General features: G+C 42.3%; 1 protein-coding gene across 1 annotated transcript in view; it reads right to left on the bottom strand.

Moving 5' to 3' along the window:
- oca2 (oculocutaneous albinism II) overlaps positions 1–17,533 on the bottom strand; it is a 79,383-nt gene that overhangs the window by 47,150 nt on the left and 14,700 nt on the right. Inside the window, exons 5-12 of the mRNA XM_036545995.1 lie at positions 16,972–17,044; positions 14,273–14,430; positions 13,516–13,598; positions 12,645–12,798; positions 7,543–7,614; positions 7,026–7,091; positions 5,770–5,826; positions 1,744–1,868 (exon numbers count right to left, since the gene is read on the bottom strand). Of these exons, the coding sequence (XP_036401888.1) occupies positions 1,744–1,868; positions 5,770–5,826; positions 7,026–7,091; positions 7,543–7,614; positions 12,645–12,798; positions 13,516–13,598; positions 14,273–14,430; positions 16,972–17,044 (788 nt within the window). The remainder of the gene's footprint in view (positions 1–1,743; positions 1,869–5,769; positions 5,827–7,025; positions 7,092–7,542; positions 7,615–12,644; positions 12,799–13,515; positions 13,599–14,272; positions 14,431–16,971; positions 17,045–17,533) is intronic.

The following is a 17,533-nucleotide window of genomic DNA, read 5'->3' as shown; positions in this document are numbered from 1 at the left end:
AAGGTTTCAAATATCGAGCGCATGTGTTCACCATTGGTAAACTTTGTTACCATAACCATCGTTAACATTCCTTGCATTTACTAATATAGACAAGGAATATAACAATATAACAAGGAATATTCAGCTTACAGGTGGGAGGGGGCTGCTAAAATGAATAATTTCATGTCACATGTGGCACCCCATAATGTTCTGTAATCCTCGTGCATATTACGACACTCCTCTCTAAAGAGTTATAAAGGTGCGGCCTTTCCTGTCAAAAGCAAATAATACATTCAGAACAGTGAACACTTAAGGCCTTGAAAACTAGAGCAGAGTAGGTTAATCATATTAATACAGGAAGAGTTTACAAAGAGGCAGTTGAGAAGATGAAAGGAAGGAGCTCTCATTTTTCATGGCTGTTTACAATATGAAAGGGATGTTTCCCCCCATGATCAAAATGCACACTTTGATTCTACACAATGGAACAGAGGGCTACAAGCTGGCATGAGAGGAAGAGAGAGCCTATTAGGTACAAAAGGTGGCATGAGCTCTGTCGCTGAGATGGTCCCCTGCATCTCCATCGCCCTTGCTTTCCGGTCCTGTCTTCTCCGGAGCCAGAAAATTGGGAAAAAACATCAAAGTTTTCAAAAGAGTTTTTTTTTTCTTCTTTCAATTTTAAGACCAGGAAAAATATAACTGGTAACAATTCTCTCATTATTCCCCTTGCCTTTTACAGCTTTATGGCTGCAAATGGAGTTTGAAAGAGAAATCAGCTGAAAGGAACAGGGGGATGACGGAGCAGAGGAGGAGGAGGGAAGTGGTATAATTCAGTGTCATTCCGTATAAAGCTCAAAGTAAAAGAGAAACTCGCAGGAGCTTTCTCATATTACAAAGTACCCCCTAGGATTTCCCAGTCCTTCTGTGGAAGCGAAATTTCTAAACATAGCCTCTAATTAAATTCAAAGAGCAGTTAATGCTGTGAGCAAAGTTTTCAGCCAAAGAGAGGCGTTCTGGAATAAAGAATGCACCCAGCTGGAGCTGCACCAGGGGCTCAGGACATTTACGGAAAAGCCCTGAGGAAAAGCACCTTCAGCTTCCTCTGCCCCATCTATGCTACACTGACCAATTATACTGTAATCCATTGCAGGAAAGCCCGGGATTTTTCCCATCAATACAAGTCTCTACAGACATCTCACTACACTGGGGGTTAATTAGTTTAAATTCATGTGAGAGTTTAACGATGTTCCATTTGTCTCTCTAAATGAATGTGCAGTTATACTGAGTCCAGTAGAAATGAATTTTAATACAATAAGAAATGTAAGCGTTCCTGTCAATGAGGATATAGGGGTACGGACCTTTGGCTTGGAGTCCGATGAAGGGATCGCACTAGGCCATGAGCCGAGGTTACTGACTCTCCCCCATTTGGACATCATAAACAATAACAGAAATTAAAGGCAGAGATCATGAGGAGGAGGGATGTTATGAACAGCTGACAGGAAAAGGAAGTGGTGAGTGGGATTCTTATAAATGCAGGCAGGTTTGTTGATCATTTAGAGACCAGTTGGAAATACTTCTCTCAAATTTTCCTTTGGAACTTCAGTTGTTTTTTTTTTTTTTAGTTTTTGAACAATCAATCCAGTCTAAGAAAAAAAGGAAAGGGCCATGCTATTTCTGTTTGCACCTACATATTACCACAAATGATGAGAAGAGCTGAAACACAAGGGAGAGAGAGTGGCATGAAGTACGTGAAATCATGGACAGCACCTTATAGTGACAGGAGTGAAGAGCATCATGGTGGTCACATTGTCCAGGAAAGCTGAGAGAATGGCCGCAATGAGGCAGAGGATGATGATCATGGGCCATACTCTTCCTCTCGACAGCTGGTAGGCCTGATGGGGGAAGAAAATTTTCACAACAAGGAGAACACGAATGGAGATGTCAGCAGATATGCCTTCCTGAGAACGCCAACAATCGTCTTTGTAAAATAACCCACAGTTAATTAGTCATTGGTTTGCTGCCTATTGATCACCCCAATCAGTAAAAATAAATCAAAGAATCCAGGAATCAGTGGTTCTGTTGGAAAGTAGGTCTTTTATTCATCTTGCAATACCTCTTTTGTTCAAACATTGAGTACTCTGATCCTTGAGATTTTTTCATGCAGATCACTTAATAAAAGTTTACCTACACAAGTCACCAAAAAGGGTTTTTTTAAACTATGGATATGCCCAGTTCTAAATTCATCCAACTGATTCCAATCAGAAAGATTTGCGGATGTTTGATGTTATCTCAAATGATATCCCGTACTATAATGCAACCTGCAAGACAGTTCGCGGCAGGATGGCAACGCTCTCGTGCGCTTAAGCATTTCCACAGAGACCATTAGAGCGGGAGGTACAGAGACCGCGTGTTGCACATCCCAGAGATGGGAGCGGAGCCAGTAGGATTTAAGGTGCTGTCACAGAGCCAGTGACAGGCAGACATAAATCGCCCCCATCAAAGCCCCCATGTGGAGGGAGGGGCACTCGTGTTATCGTACCGCCGTGATTAAAAAGACACCGATCCACCAAGAGGGTAGAGTGTCCGCCCCGCTCTGGAGTCCCGTCCGCCTCACTCACCCCACCCCCTCCACTCGGGGGAGGAGCCTTACCGGAAAGGTCGTTTATTTGATGAAAATAAAAGGAGAGGCCGTTTTCTGTTACATTTGTAAGTGTGAGGCTAAATTCTGAATTGGAATATGGAATTGGCTTTTCAAATGTATGTGTGTGCATGAGACAGAGAGAGAGAGAGAGAGAGATGGCCAGGGATAGATTAGTAAAAATTTTGTTAAGACCTCTTGATTGCATCAAAGCTGGTCACAAGAGATCACTTACTGAGATGAACACAAATACGACTTGCTGATAAATCTGTTCAAGTTGAATGAAATATGACCGAAGACCTTTAAGCAAATGGTACACATCAGCTGGTTAAGCTTCTCCTCCTCATTTAAATAGCTATCCTTATCTCAGCACCAGCCCCTCTCTTCAAAGCATCTGTATTGATAAAAAAAATGTTGTCAGTAGACTTTTTACTTTCTTTCTCATGACTTGCGGTAAGCCTTTAGAAACGGTGATACGTTGAAATGTCTCTTTTTATCATCAAAACATTCTTTGTTGTTGTGTTGGTGTAGGAGTCAGTAGCCAGTAAAGGCATACATACTGTGTGTGTGTGTGTGTGTGTGTGTATTTGTGTGTGTATTTGTGGGTGTGTGTGTGTGTGTGTGTGTGTGTGTGTGTGTAATAGATAGATAGATAGATAGATAGCATATCAGAATGTTTAACCAATACTTTTATCCTCAGTCTTTGGTAAATCTTTGCCTCTGCACTGCATTAGAGCATATCATTAAAGCACAATCTTGTCTATCTGGAATACAGAGGTTATCACTGTTAAACTTTCTGTCCATTCCACTCACAGGGTATTAAGTACATACTGTATCAGCAGTACTCAACAGAAGAGTACATTAAGCATTCACAAGACCCCTCTCTGGTGAGTAAATCTAAATATCCCAATGAGCAGCCATGCAAAAAAAGAGTACATGTGGCTCTTTGATGAAAAAATCAAGTAGTAAACTAACAAAAAATAAACTGATAATAAGCAGAGAATGTGTGAAAACACAATAGCCTCAACGTTCTCTGGGTTGAATGGAGAGATGTGAAAATATCTACACCAATGTGCTCATCCCCACTGCTTCAAACAGAGCCTTCATCAAAATTTCACCAGCAATTTAACTCTAATTTAATGTGATGGAATTTCATCTCAAAAGCTGCAGAGTAGATGCAAAACTTCCTAAACTCTGACAAACTCAGAGAAAAGACACCGTGCTGGACAGCCGTAGAAGAGGGAGATTCTCTCCGTAGGGAGAAAGAGAATAAAAAAAGAAAAAAATCACAGATTTCCTAAGAACAGACGAGCACTCAAACAGTGCGGGTTGGTAGCCAGCCGAACGTTCACACATGCCAACATCCCGACACAGTCAGAAAAATGTTTTCATTTTATTAGAGCTCCTAACATTTCATCGATTTTCAAAGCAGATAAGCAGGCACAGAGTGCCCTTAGTTTTAAATTGAGGTCAACTCTGCTAAACACAAGGAGAAATCAGATATAAATACAATAGATTACAATACATTGGCAGAAAGTATTTATAGTACTGCATAGCCGATTGAGAGTCACAATAATGTCTGTGAACGTTTAACCTTCTTGATGTACTGTATGGCATATTGCTGTTGTATTCACAATGAACCCATACAAGCTTTGAATATCAAGTAGATAGTATGCATCCTGATCTCCTCAACAGAGAGAATCAGGATTAGCATATTTTTTATGAATTACATCTGAAATATCCCAGGGTACGAGAGCAGAGGTGTTCAGCTTTTGTGATACACACAGTGAGATGTTTACTTGATGGGTATATCTAGACAAAGATGGTTGTGCAATTGCACATTCAAAGGGTTCAGAAAAGGATGCATGAAATAAAATTAAGATGCCACCAACATCAAGATTCATGCTTCCTTTATAATTATGTTTTTACAATGTACAGTATATTGGTAAAATAAGGCAGTACTTATGTGGTCATTACACATCAATAACATTGTTTCTGATTTTGGGGCTCGAAAGCAATCTTTGGCTGTGTGGATTATTTAAATGTGTGTAGACAGCCTCCTCTTATCTTTAACGATACAACGTTATTTCAGAGTTGATCTTTCAATTTTTACAGCTCGCCCTTGTCCCGATACCCATTTAAAATTCATGAACTCAAGCGATCCCCTTGAATTCTGAAGGTCTAAAAGCTTATATTATTTGAAAGGCAGAAGAAGAATGCTCTGTTGTAATCCCCTTATAAAAATAAAAATGCAACTAAAGCCGCAGTGACTCTTTTAGAGGTTCACCTTGCGCCAAGTGTGATCAGGGACACAGCACTCCTCAGCCAACATAAGCCAGCTGCATGCCTTTGAATACTTTCATCATATATCACACAATTTATGTGCTTTCATTACACCACAAAGATTCCTTTGCCACAAATTTAATTTTGTGGCACTATAAGGGCCTTGGTATCTCGCCGTAAATTTAAAGACGAATCGTTTTTATTGCCCCTTCCACCTCACAGAGGGGGAACGATGGGGCTTTCAAAAGCAGACTTCCTGGATGCATTGCATTGCCAAGCAGAGCGGAGACCGCCCTGATCCCAGGAGTAACGGGACGGCTCACATCAGGAAATGAGCATCTTCTCTGCTGTTTCATTTCCTGCATTGCGGCCTATCTCGAATAAGGGTGTTATGTGTGTAATTAGGATCAACTGGTACTGTGAACTCTGGAACACAGTGATGTCTTACCCTGAAATCAGGCTGCGAAATCTGGTCCCCCCCCCTCCCCCACAAAATCAAAATGATCCACATCTCTGGTAGTGTAGGCTGAACATCTCCTGCTGCGTCACTTGCAGATACCCTTCCAATGCTGTGGCTACAAGCACATTTCACTTCCACTTCCATTTTCATCATTTAGCAGGTTCTCTTACCCAGAGCGCCTTACAAAGAGCAAGTACAACATGCTGATCTATTAAAGTGGCATGAGAAGTTGTACAGACAGGGAGGTACTAATCACATTTGGACATGCGTCAGCGCCAAACATAGTGCTGAGATCACGAATGCATGCTTGGATCAACACATTAGTGCAATGCATTATACCCAATAGCAGGACTACACCATTTTAAACAGGGAGCATTTTTTTTTTATTTCATGTGAAACGCAATCAACGTACCTTCACTGCACAGTAATCGAAGAATCCAGTTTCTGAAAATATGGCCACCAAAATCATCTGGAATAAACCCAAAAGAAACTGTATTATGTAAAAGTTATGGACTATTCTTGGGCAACGTCAAAATACCACACAGTTGGACAAAATGTCTTCCAGCAAATATGACGTGAAATATGAAATATAAATGCTATATCAAGTGTACTTTTATTTTGGTGGAAACAATATTTTATTGATGAGGGAATATATATTTATATTTCACAGCTGAAACAGTGTAGTTTTTAAGATTTTCCCATTAAAATGGTAGAAAGCCTTTCTGTTTGGATGCTCAAAGACTTTCTGTTGTGCTTCCAACAATTACACAACAGGATTCCACTGTTAATTACTGGAGCATGCAAGAGGCAAATGCAGTCCTATTCTTTCAACATTGTCTCTGACACTGTCCCTAAGATACCTGCTTAATTCATTATTAAACATGATCAAACTCAACAGGATATGCTTAGCATCCTCTTTCTATAATTCATTTGATGTTACAATAACAGGAAATCTAAATGTGACAATCAGTGTGTTTTTAAAGCAGGTATCCTGTTTGCGACTTTGCTGGCCACAGTAGATAGCATTGTTTACGACAGCAAATGATAAACAATATCTCATGTAAGGCCGGTAAAAAATTGTAGTTATTAGGCAAACAAAAAGACTGCATATTTTACAAGATCAACAGCTTCTCACCTCATTTGCGTTTGCTCTAAGCTATTTCTATAAAGCCTGATCTGTTTCATAGTTTCATTACTGTCTGCTGCATTAACAATCATTTTGACAATTAGGTAGGTAACTAAGAAGAATGAAATTCAATATTAATAACATTGTGTGGGTAACTGGACATTATTATGACATTACAATCTTAATTAAAATATTATGATATACATAATACTGAAGTAAGGATTGAGATAAATATACAACTTAGGTTTATTAAGTAAAATAAAATTAAATCATTATTTAAGTAAATAAAAGTATCACCTTGTATCAACACTGATTGTTATTGTTTGTTTCAGTGGAGATTTTGGAAGTGTGTGGATTGTACTAATTATTACTGTGAACTTAGCTTAGTGGATTATAAAAATAATAACAACACAACAACTTGCAAAATATTACGGTTACAAAACAGCCTTTGCAATCATTTTATGCCTCGTGTCCTCAAAACAAGGAGTTTTTTTAACATGAGAAGTTCTGACAGATTTACAGTTGTGAAAGGTTGTAATTACCATGCCAAACAACAGTGCTAGAGTTTCGTAGTCAATCCAGGCTACCACTGTCAATAGACTGGGTCTCTGCAAAACATTTGGAAAAGAATGTTATTTTTTATATGTTCAATCTCTTATTAAATGTAAATTAAATGGCTGGCCCTGCCACTCACAAACAATCTAAAAGTGCCCGCCTTACAGTAAAATAATGGCAATATGATGAAATAAACATAAATTACTTGAGAATAAAGTCTATCCCTGGGGGTAATCAAAGTGATTTCCTTTTTCAGCGGGCAATACCATTTCAGACCACTGTGAAATCATCAGACACCAATCTAGAGTAACCCTCCAATCTGAATAAAGACCAACATTTCAGCCTTCCCATAATGCATTGTGCATGTGTGCGAGCTGGTAGCGCTTCAGTGGATTCGTTTTCTCCTAGTTCATTTCAGTTGGTGTAAAGCAATATGTTGGTAGAGGTAGTTATAACTGCAGGCATTTTAACACAACACAGAGGAGTAGAAAAATCATGTCTTACATCACCAATGAAGGCCAGGGCAGCCAGTGCAGCCAGGGATCCCAGCATTGCAGCCAGAGTCCGATGAACAATCTGCAGGGACATGACACAATCCATTATACACTCACACTTCACCCAGCTCTAACCTAAGGTATTCCACACAATTACTTGTCCAAGCCTATTGCCTTAATTACCAATTTAATTACAGCTTGGCAGCCCTCTGTCCTGTTAAACTGAACCTGTTCTGTTGCACATTTCATCCACTGGGTCCCTTTTGCAGCTTAAGTAAATTTAAAAACAAGGCTCCAATGTTCTCCAGCTTCTCATAATCTATCTGCAGTATCATTTTTCACACATTCCCCCTGTCCAGAGACCATCATTTCCTGTTAGAGAGACAGTTTCACCTCCTCATCTTTTCTATGGCTAAAATGCACCCTTTCTCTGCTCTAGCTCCAGGGTGACAAAGTAAATTGTCTTAAACACCAGGACTGTGCAGTCTCCTCTTACGTTTCATAGTTTTCTAAAAACACATTTTGAACAGTGACTATGAAGGTCCCCTCCTACTCAATCTCAGGCTCATGTAGGCTGTTGCTTTCCCTTCCAGATATTGTCTGTAAATGGCTGTTTTCTTATATCTGAACCAGAAACCTACATACAAAATTCCTTGTATATTAAGTGCATAATTTCACATATCTAATATATTCTTGATGTGCTGACACCTATATAGTTTTATGCTTGATTTCGTTTGATATGGTATTGGAGTAATATATGTCGTAATTTGGAGTGATGTAGTGTAATGTAAGGTGGACTGGATAAGGCCGGATGCTAAACAACACACAATCTTACCTTTATACGGAAAATTAGCTATTAAAGTAAAATGGTCAAATAAAAAGTCATACTATGTCTTAAACCAATTAAATAACTTGATTATCATTGAATTGTGTGCATGGCCAGTAAAGATAACCTCATACAATGATCTTGTGTCCTTTGCTCATATGTTGCACTCTGGAACCACCAGAGAACCACCTTGGCATAAAAATGCTGCAAATAAAAATTCTCTCAACATTTTAGCCGCAGACTTCTCATAGAGTGGTCACTGCCATTCAGTGGTTTGCAACTCCTGGCAGTTCGTGATCATTCGCTCATAAGCAGACTCCTGAGGTAGTTTAGGTGCAGGAGGGATTAGGTCAATTCCATGCTGAAGAAAGCTGTCCCTTTCCGAGGTTTGCGAAAAGACACACTTTCAGTTTGCACCCCAGGCATGCTCTCATTACAAGGCCTCCAAAAGCAAAGAGAAATGTTTTGGGAGGAGCACAAAACCTCAGCAAGAACTGCAAACAAAGCACCAGCATCATTCTAAAGGCAGTAGTCCCTGAAGCTCTATTTATCACTGTCACAGGTTTATCCCAATGGGCCAGAGTTACAATTCAGGATGTACAGTATTATAACTCAGTGAAGCACACTGAATGAAAAACATCAAAAACTAGAGGGCCTTTAACCAGACCTCACCGAACTGTTTGTTACTGAACACACCTGTTCCCCGATTACTCCATTCCTTGACCACAAGACACCTTAGATAGACGGTAACTTTCCAAAATCCCAGACCAGTCAGTGTAGTGTTACTGAAGCAAAGTTCAGTCAGAACCAGTTCTAACTGGGAATAACCGATCACACTATCCCAGTCAGAGCAGCGGTGTGACCTGCAGCCCTTAATGCGGTGATGATGTAAGATGACTGTCTTTTCAGAGCCTGGAACAGGAAGCCATGACACATGGCACTATCAATTACAGGAAGTCTCCAGCCACGGAGAAGAACCTCCCGCAGTCAGCTGTCCTCTCTAGCCCATGACACCAGAAGCCAAATGATTTATAGGCGATACAGGACATTTGATGTGGAAATTAGATGGATGCTTTTGATGGATTGCATGTGGACTGTAATGATTAATTAAAGCATATAGCTTGATTCTTATGTTGCATGAGAAATCAATGCCACCATGACAGTTTCTGAGACATACAAGCAGACAGCCTGTCAGAATATATAGTAATTACTATGTAGAGTTTTACCCTTGCTTTCACCTCTATGTTAATTGTTTCAGACCTCCAAGTATCATTTATGCATGGTTACACTAAAACATGAGCATGTGTTTTAACCTTTTCTAAATCAACATCTGACAAGAATAAGCTCATCAAGACAAATGAAATATTCATAGAGATAGCACACTAGGATCTGACAGAAGAGTAGACAAGGTATTGTATGTTCTGGAATGCCTTCATGTTACAATGGAGTGCATACGTGTGTGGTGTGTGGCATTCAGTTCCACAGAGATTGACTTGTAAGCATGTTATACTGCATGCCATCATTAAAAATGAAAGATTACAGTGAGTATGCCAGTTCATTCTGGGAGCAAAGCCCTTTTCCTCTCATGTAATCTTTATTTCAGCGCAACAAATGTCAGGGAAATGGGTCGTTGGATGTATATCCATGATTAAAACAACACTGGATAATAGATCACTCAACCAGCATCACTCGACTAGCTTGCCGGAGGTCAACAAGATCTCAGGGCTTCAAGTATGCATTTTCTATAGGGTATAACAGGCAGATGTATGGATCTTCTCCTCCAATCTGACTTGAGGGCATTTGAAGTATGGCTGCCCATAACAGAGTCAACCCTTGAAGTACTGCAGTCAATGGCATGCACCAATCTACCCAGAATGCATAGCGTCCTTCAGTTTCCCTCTGAGAGCTACTGACGCTTGTACTCTAGCTTTGGCATTTATTGAGGGGACCAAAAAAAGAGGAAAAAAAACTATCACTTACAAAGGCTATAATCTCTGAACATTCCTTTTGGCAAGCAGAGCTCAATTTGCCGTAATGGTGCAGATACTGTGTGCAATTTGTAAAATCAAATAAATAAAAGGAGGAGCTCACTCCAATCCACCATTACTGAGTACCCCAGGCTTTAGAACAGAGAAAGACAGTACAGGAAAAAAAACTGCATGGCAAAATTACTAAGGTTAAACAAATGAAATAGTGACGCCATTAATTAGGCATAAGGAGTGCAACAGTAGAACATTCTATTAAAATCTTCATAGAAGTTATAAAGGGTTAGTTGTTAAGTGAGTAATTCTTCCAATAAAATGAATCACCACAACCTGAAATTCATTACTTTTTAGCAGGCTAACTCCTTGTAAAAATGTGCTTGTTGTGCATGTCTTTCCAACTTACATGATTGACACAGCACCTTCTGATTTCTGTAAAGAATCAAGATGGCATTTCTTCAAAGTACAGTAAACGCATATAAATCTCAAGTGAGAAATTTGTATCTTTCAGCTTGAGGCCACAGACCACTTCTGCAGATGAACAGAGATGCAAAGGATAATTAATAAATAACTGGGGGGATGGTAGCCCCGGAAGGACAAAAGAGGCAAGTTCTGCACTCTCTTTGATTAGCTGGTATGCCACCGAAAACAATCAGACATTTTCAGAGGACAGTGTTTGGAGTGGAACAGACAGAGGCTTTTAATTTATTGCAAAGTTTCCACTCAAAAAGATGTGTGTGTGTGTCTGTGTGTGTGTGTGTGTGTGTGTGTGTGTGTACAGGTACAGGAGGTCGAACTAAGAAAAAACATTTTTCATAATTCTGTCATTTACTGGAAGAATCAACTATAAAATCAACAAAGCATTTCCACAGTGCAGCCAGACTCTTTTCAGGTCTGTACGCATACAGTAGAGACAAAAAGAAGATCTCTATTCTTCGGCACTGACCACATGTGGGCAAGAGAGAACCAGAAGACATTCTCCATGGAGACCCCTAGTGCCACCCAGTGGCCATTAGCCAGACATCATCCATTTGTTCAAGTTAGAGGCTTACCTACTGTCCTCAGCAGAATGTGTGTGTGTGTGCGTGCGTGCGCGTGTGTGCACATGCATTTGAGAGTACGTGTGAAAGTCTGTCTGCGTGCATGTGCATGAATATGAGTGTGTGTGTGTGTGTGTGTGTGTGTGTGTGTGTGTGTCTGTGAGAGAAAGAATGTCCTCTCTATATAGTCTTGATTAAAGACATGACTGAAGACTGTTAATACCGCGCTCTCTGAATTTTCAGTCAATACACTGCTGCTGTGATCATGCAACCAGCTCAGAGATATTGATGAATGATTGATTTCTTTGTGAGATGTTATTCTTTTTTTAGTCAACTAATCTCTGAAATAAAACTGGATTATTCATTGCATCATTTTAAGTCAATTTATTTTCATTCCTTCGACCAAAAACTAACCATGAAGACGAGTGACCGATAATACACATATCTGATTTTCTCAGAGTAATGATGGCAGTGGTGTAGATGGCATTGATTAAAAGCTGTTCTGTTCTGTGCTTTGCTGTGAGTTGACTTTGTGACAGGACTAGAATGGGAATAGGACCATGCTCTTGTCTGTACTGATAGGGAATATGTGTACACGCTAGTCTGTACCACTAGGAATGTAACCACACCCTGGTCTGTACTATTGAGAATGTAACCACGTCCTGGTCTATACTACTGGGAAAACAACCACACACTGGTTTGCACCATTGGGAAAAGAACCACATGTTGGTTTGTACTACTGCGAAGGAAACCACAGCCTTGTTGGGTCACTCTAGCTCTGCTACACTCTGGATACAGGAGATGATCTGTGTCTGGCCTAATGTGAGGAGATTATTGGTTTCTATTTTAACTGCACAGAGGTCAGAAAAGCCCCAGACATCCCCGCCAAAGTGCATCAGGATTTGTAAGATATAGAAGTCCATGATCTAAATAGGCTGCTTATTCCAGGGGCTGTCTATAAATGTTGCTAACCAATCCCAAATTTTGTGGCTGCTATTTCTGTGCTTGGCCACCCGTGGCTGCGTGCCGGGCTGTCACACGTGGGTGAGAGACAGAGAGTGTGCATTTAGTGAACTGTGTGTCAGGTGTCATGACAACAGCAAGCCCAGCTCATACTGGCTGAGACATAAACATCAATCTGTTGTTGCAGGTAATGCAGCCTTTAACATGTCAGAGGGGAGGGGGGGTTCCTCGTAGCGCGCTGCTCATGAGGAGACACCGGGGGGGGGGGGGGGGGTGTCAGGTGTGAGACAGGCGCGTTCACCTCGAAGATGATGAGGACGTAGACCCCGGCCAGGATCACTCCAGCGATGACGACCTGCGTCTCCACGTTGACGTAGAGGGACTGGTGAGTCAGGGTGAGGGGGACCACTTGGCTGTCACGCAGGAAGGCCTGAATGCTAATGAGGATGGGAGCACTGTGGAAAGCAGGGAGGAGGGGGAAATAATTCATTACCAGACCTCACTTTAATTACACAGTCACCGCGCCCCCCTCCCCACCCCCCACCCCCCATACCCCCCACACCCCCACCCAAACAGAGAGGGCCGTGAGGGCTGGGGGACTCCCGCTCACAGATACATCCCTCCAAACAATGGCGCTAGAAGAGAGGGGCCACGCGAGTAACGGCGTCGGACAAAAAGAAACACCCCGACAATTAACAAACAGTGCGCCCGGCGCTGACGAGGATCCGGCTAAATCCCATCCCAGGGCTCTGATCGATACAAATGTCTGTCTGTTCGGCGCTCGTCTTTGTTCAATCATCCCTCACCCAGGCTTTGTTCGAGCACGTCTGGCTTTTTCACATGACAGGACAGTCTGAGCCCAGGCAGGGGTGTGGAAAGGGGGGGGATTACCAAATTCAGTCCAGAGTCCTGGCAATGAGCCATCTCATCCCCCCCAATCCTGAATGCAACACAGGCCAAGTGTGAGTTGTGTAAACCTGAGAGGCTGCCGTTCCTAATGGGGCCTGTCTGTGGTTTTACAGTAATACCTTCGCTGCACACGGCTACATCAACACACACTCAGTTATGTCATGTCACACTCCAAGCTGCTCCAGTACTAACTGTGGGCGAAAGCGTTTCTAAGATTCATGTACTCCCCACATGAAATACAATTGCAAGATCACGCTTTATACCTGCTTAGCATCTCGAAGGTTCTGGTTGTCAGCATCTGATCATCTCTTTGCGAGTGTAACGGTATTGTCCAGTTGTGCAGGACCTGTTAAAAAATAATCAAGAGCAATCACTTTCAGTACTGTAAATCACGCATGACGTTCAAACCTCGTATGAAGCTGTGTATGATCAATACATCCAAAATGTCTGTTTTCTATCCAACTCAAACATGACACCATGCTTGAGTTGGAGAGAAAATAAATGTCTACTCAAAAATACCACAAGGACAAATTATTACAATAGCAAGAGATATGTAGCCTCTGAATATTGGCTGCACAGTTTCCACTATCCATACAGATGTAAAATAAAAAAATGACTGTCAGTCATTTCTAAAGAGAATGTATTGCTTGACAGATGAACCAGAGGCTGAAGAGAGCTGATAATGATTGCAATCGCTGTTACTGAGCCATGCAGGCTAATGTTATTTTATGGAGATATGCCATTTCTGTATCACAGTAAAGCCTGATTGATTAGACTTGAAAAGGAGCGGCACTGCTAGCAATCCGTTTCTTCTATGACATCACAAAGGCTTGTATGTGTGCAGTGGTGTGGATGGGGGCGGCTGGCAGCAAAGAAGGGAGGAATTGATTGCACTGTTACATTGAGTCACAGAGAGAATGGATCAGTGGGTGGGGATCAATCCGGGGAAGGGTGGCCGCGGATTCGCTCAGAGAGCAGGTGAGGGTGGGGAAAGGGGCATGGGTCCAATCCGGGGCTCACCTCCTGCGTACGCCTTCTCCGGGACCCCGCCTCCTCTGTCTGCTCCACCTGCACCAGGATGTACTCGTCCGTGGAGCTGTCCGCTGCCCCACCCACAAAGGGGCCACCCACCTGCAGCTTCAGCAGGGCGTTGTCATGGAAGTCTGTCAGATTCATGGCTGGGCATGATTGGTTAAATACAATAACTTAAGAAATGCGTGGTAGTGTTTCAGCAGCACAACAGACTGCTGTCTGTGTACCTGAGCTAACACCATTTTGAGGCAGATGCCATTAGCAGGGTGAGTGTCCTTTGGTATAACTGTATATTCAATCATCCCCCTAAATACTATGCTTTAATTGGTCATTGGAGTGAGAAACAGAGTAAAAAAATAAAAGCAGCACAGCTTTCAATCAATGTTGTGACAGGGCCTATGTGATCTATTGTCTCTCTTATGTGCAATTAGATATGCAGAACTACATTTCAAAGTTTTATGTAATTGGGTGTGTGGAGGTTTACTTGCATGCGTGTAGAATGTGCAATATATTTAGAATGATATTGGCCTTAAATTGTGCATATTGCTTTGTATGTTAATCTAGGCGCAGCACTAGCGCTTGCTCATGTGTGGTTAGCGGCGTCCAGTTTGTGCAGCTTTTCATGTCGCCTTATTACATGCGCTGTATAAGTCACTGTGGGTAAGAGCATCTGCCGAATGACAATGATGTAATGCGATGGCTTCCCAGCACACCTTGCACTGCAGCGTGCGTGGGGTCACCTCGGCCACACCCCACCGGGCAGGTCGACAGACTGCTGAGGAATGAGCTTCGGTTTACTCCAGCCTGCCAGATGGAGCCGGTGGGCTCATAATTACTCTGATTGCAATCAGCTGGAGGGCGCCGTTTGAGAGGGCCTGCGTTTAAGAGCGTGCAGTAGTATGAGGGAGAATCTTCCAGAAGGCAGCTGCCGTCTCTTCGCGCTGCCCCTCGAAAAGCTCGACAGACTGCCGCAACAGGAAGTGAACGATGGCTTGTCAGTCAAAAGGTTTTAATAGGATTACAGACACGAGAGTGCACTTCTGGTTATCTGAAGAAGACATTCGCCACTTCTCTGAGCGCACAGACTTAAGTCAGAAGCCAGAGTGTTTAAACTTTTGAACTGCACATGATAGCATGCTCAGAGTGCTGTATGACAGGCTGATGGGCTGACTATTAGCCCCCTGAATACTGTGGGTGTATTTGAGGTCTGTGAAAAAGAATAATATAAAATCAAAATTCTGAGCTTGAGTCAACAGTGTTGTTCGTCCATTGCAAATCCATTAGACTGCTCCGCACTTTTAACTCTGAGTGGGAAGATGTTATAGTGCCCTTACAGCACAGGGAAAATAAGACCAGCTGAGAAACGCATGCAATCAATGACTCAATGACAGAGGGATAAAAGGAGGTCAGGTTCTCTTCTATTAACCCATGCAGAATTATAGAAATTTGGCTATATAAGGAATAGGATTTATTAAAACTATAACTCCACCTGAAGACATTAGCACACAGTCTTTTATTTGCCAGTTAAAGCTGACATGGCACATGTACACACGTACATATACCCACAACCACACAAATGCATGCATACATGCCTCACGCAAACACACACATACACACAACCACATATACACACAAACAAAGAAGTACTGTACATATATACAATCAGACACACACACACACACGCACGCACATCCACACATACAAAAAAAAACACACACGCACATGCATACCTGCACTCACACATATACACATGTGCACACTACCACATATACACACAAACATAGTGCAGGAATACATGCACACACACATAAGCACACATATACAATAACATATAGACACACCCAAACCCATAAACAAATGCACACAAACACACACACACCCAAACGCACACATATATACGCATGCACTGACTGAAACCCAGAGAGAAAGGAAGACATTCGAGGTGAGTTTCCAAGTCTCTCAGCCATTTTCAGCATAGACATCAGACACATCTCAATGAGGAAGCGGGACCGTCTATCCTAATGAATGCATACTAAACCAACCTCTCAAAGGATGCTGCTAACCTGTGCCCATTGAAATGCTGACCCCATCATACCCATTGGGTTCTGGGCCTGTGGGCACTTAAGCCATCCAATCAGCAGCCAGCACACACTCTCCCTGGCCTGTTACTGAAGCTTGAGTGACAGCAGAGGTGTACAGCAGGCGTCGGGGTGCAGGAGCTATGAGATCCCCAGTCTCTGCTCCTTGTAGAGGACAGAGCCCCAGGGAGGCTGGAGGAATGCCTCTTCCATGCTCTGGGTACACCCACCCTGGGCCAAACAGAAACACTGTATATCAGCAGGGTAAGGGCAGGCACAGTCCTTGAAGTCCAATTTGCTCCTCGTTATAGAGGTGCTGTGTGTTTATATGTGACCCACGCTGCCAATCAAAGGCCTGTGACTGTGCCGTGGTGGTGGATTATAAAAGAGAATGAGCTGGGCCCCCACCTGCGCAGATCTGTCTGTCATCAGCCTGTTTCATTGAAAGAAAGGAATTGTGGGTGTTTTTAATTCCCGCTCACTCTGCCTGCGGCACCTTAAATGGAAGCTTCACTCCGAGGGCATCTGGGTCTCCCCTGACCCACCCACAAAGGGGTGAGCGCAAGCCAGTGACTGACAGCTCCGTAGATGAATGGGAGTTAAGGATACAGAAGCTTTGTGTTGGCGAGACAGTCAGCATTCTCCAGGGGTTCTCGTGGTCTGGATACATACTGAAGAACAGCTGGAAATAACAAGCATGGAAATTGTAACTGTTTAAGGGTTTCCATGAACCCTAGGTAATGCAAGTTGTCACAGGCTTTGAAATCAGCCTCTTTTCAATATGGAGGGACTTGTAGCTAAAAAACAAAAAGCATCAGTAGGAATGAGGATGACCCACACTCCCTAGAATGGGTAATTACTCCACTTCCAGCTGCCCTTAAAGCAAATGGATAGGCCTGATTGAGGAGTATTCCAGCTTATGTCCCCATTGGTACCTCTCTCTGTAAAAACACGCTGCAGACATGGTAGATGTACAACAAAGATCTTACAGATAAAAGTAAATTTCCAAATTCCAAAATTGGAATTGCAGCAATTCAGATTTTGTTTTGTTTTTTATATATACTCTTACTGTAAGAAGCAGACAATCATGCTACAGCAAGACCATACCATTGGTTTGTTTTGGACACACAGTCTTTTCCCCAAGCAACTGAAGAAATATCAAAACACGCTC

The sequence above is a fragment of the Megalops cyprinoides genome, chromosome 14, assembly GCF_013368585.1.
Source record: "Megalops cyprinoides isolate fMegCyp1 chromosome 14, fMegCyp1.pri, whole genome shotgun sequence".
NCBI classification, from domain to species: Eukaryota; Metazoa; Chordata; class Actinopteri; order Elopiformes; family Megalopidae; genus Megalops; species Megalops cyprinoides.
Note: the sequence above shows the minus strand (reverse complement) of the source record. Positions and strands in the feature narration are given on the sequence as shown.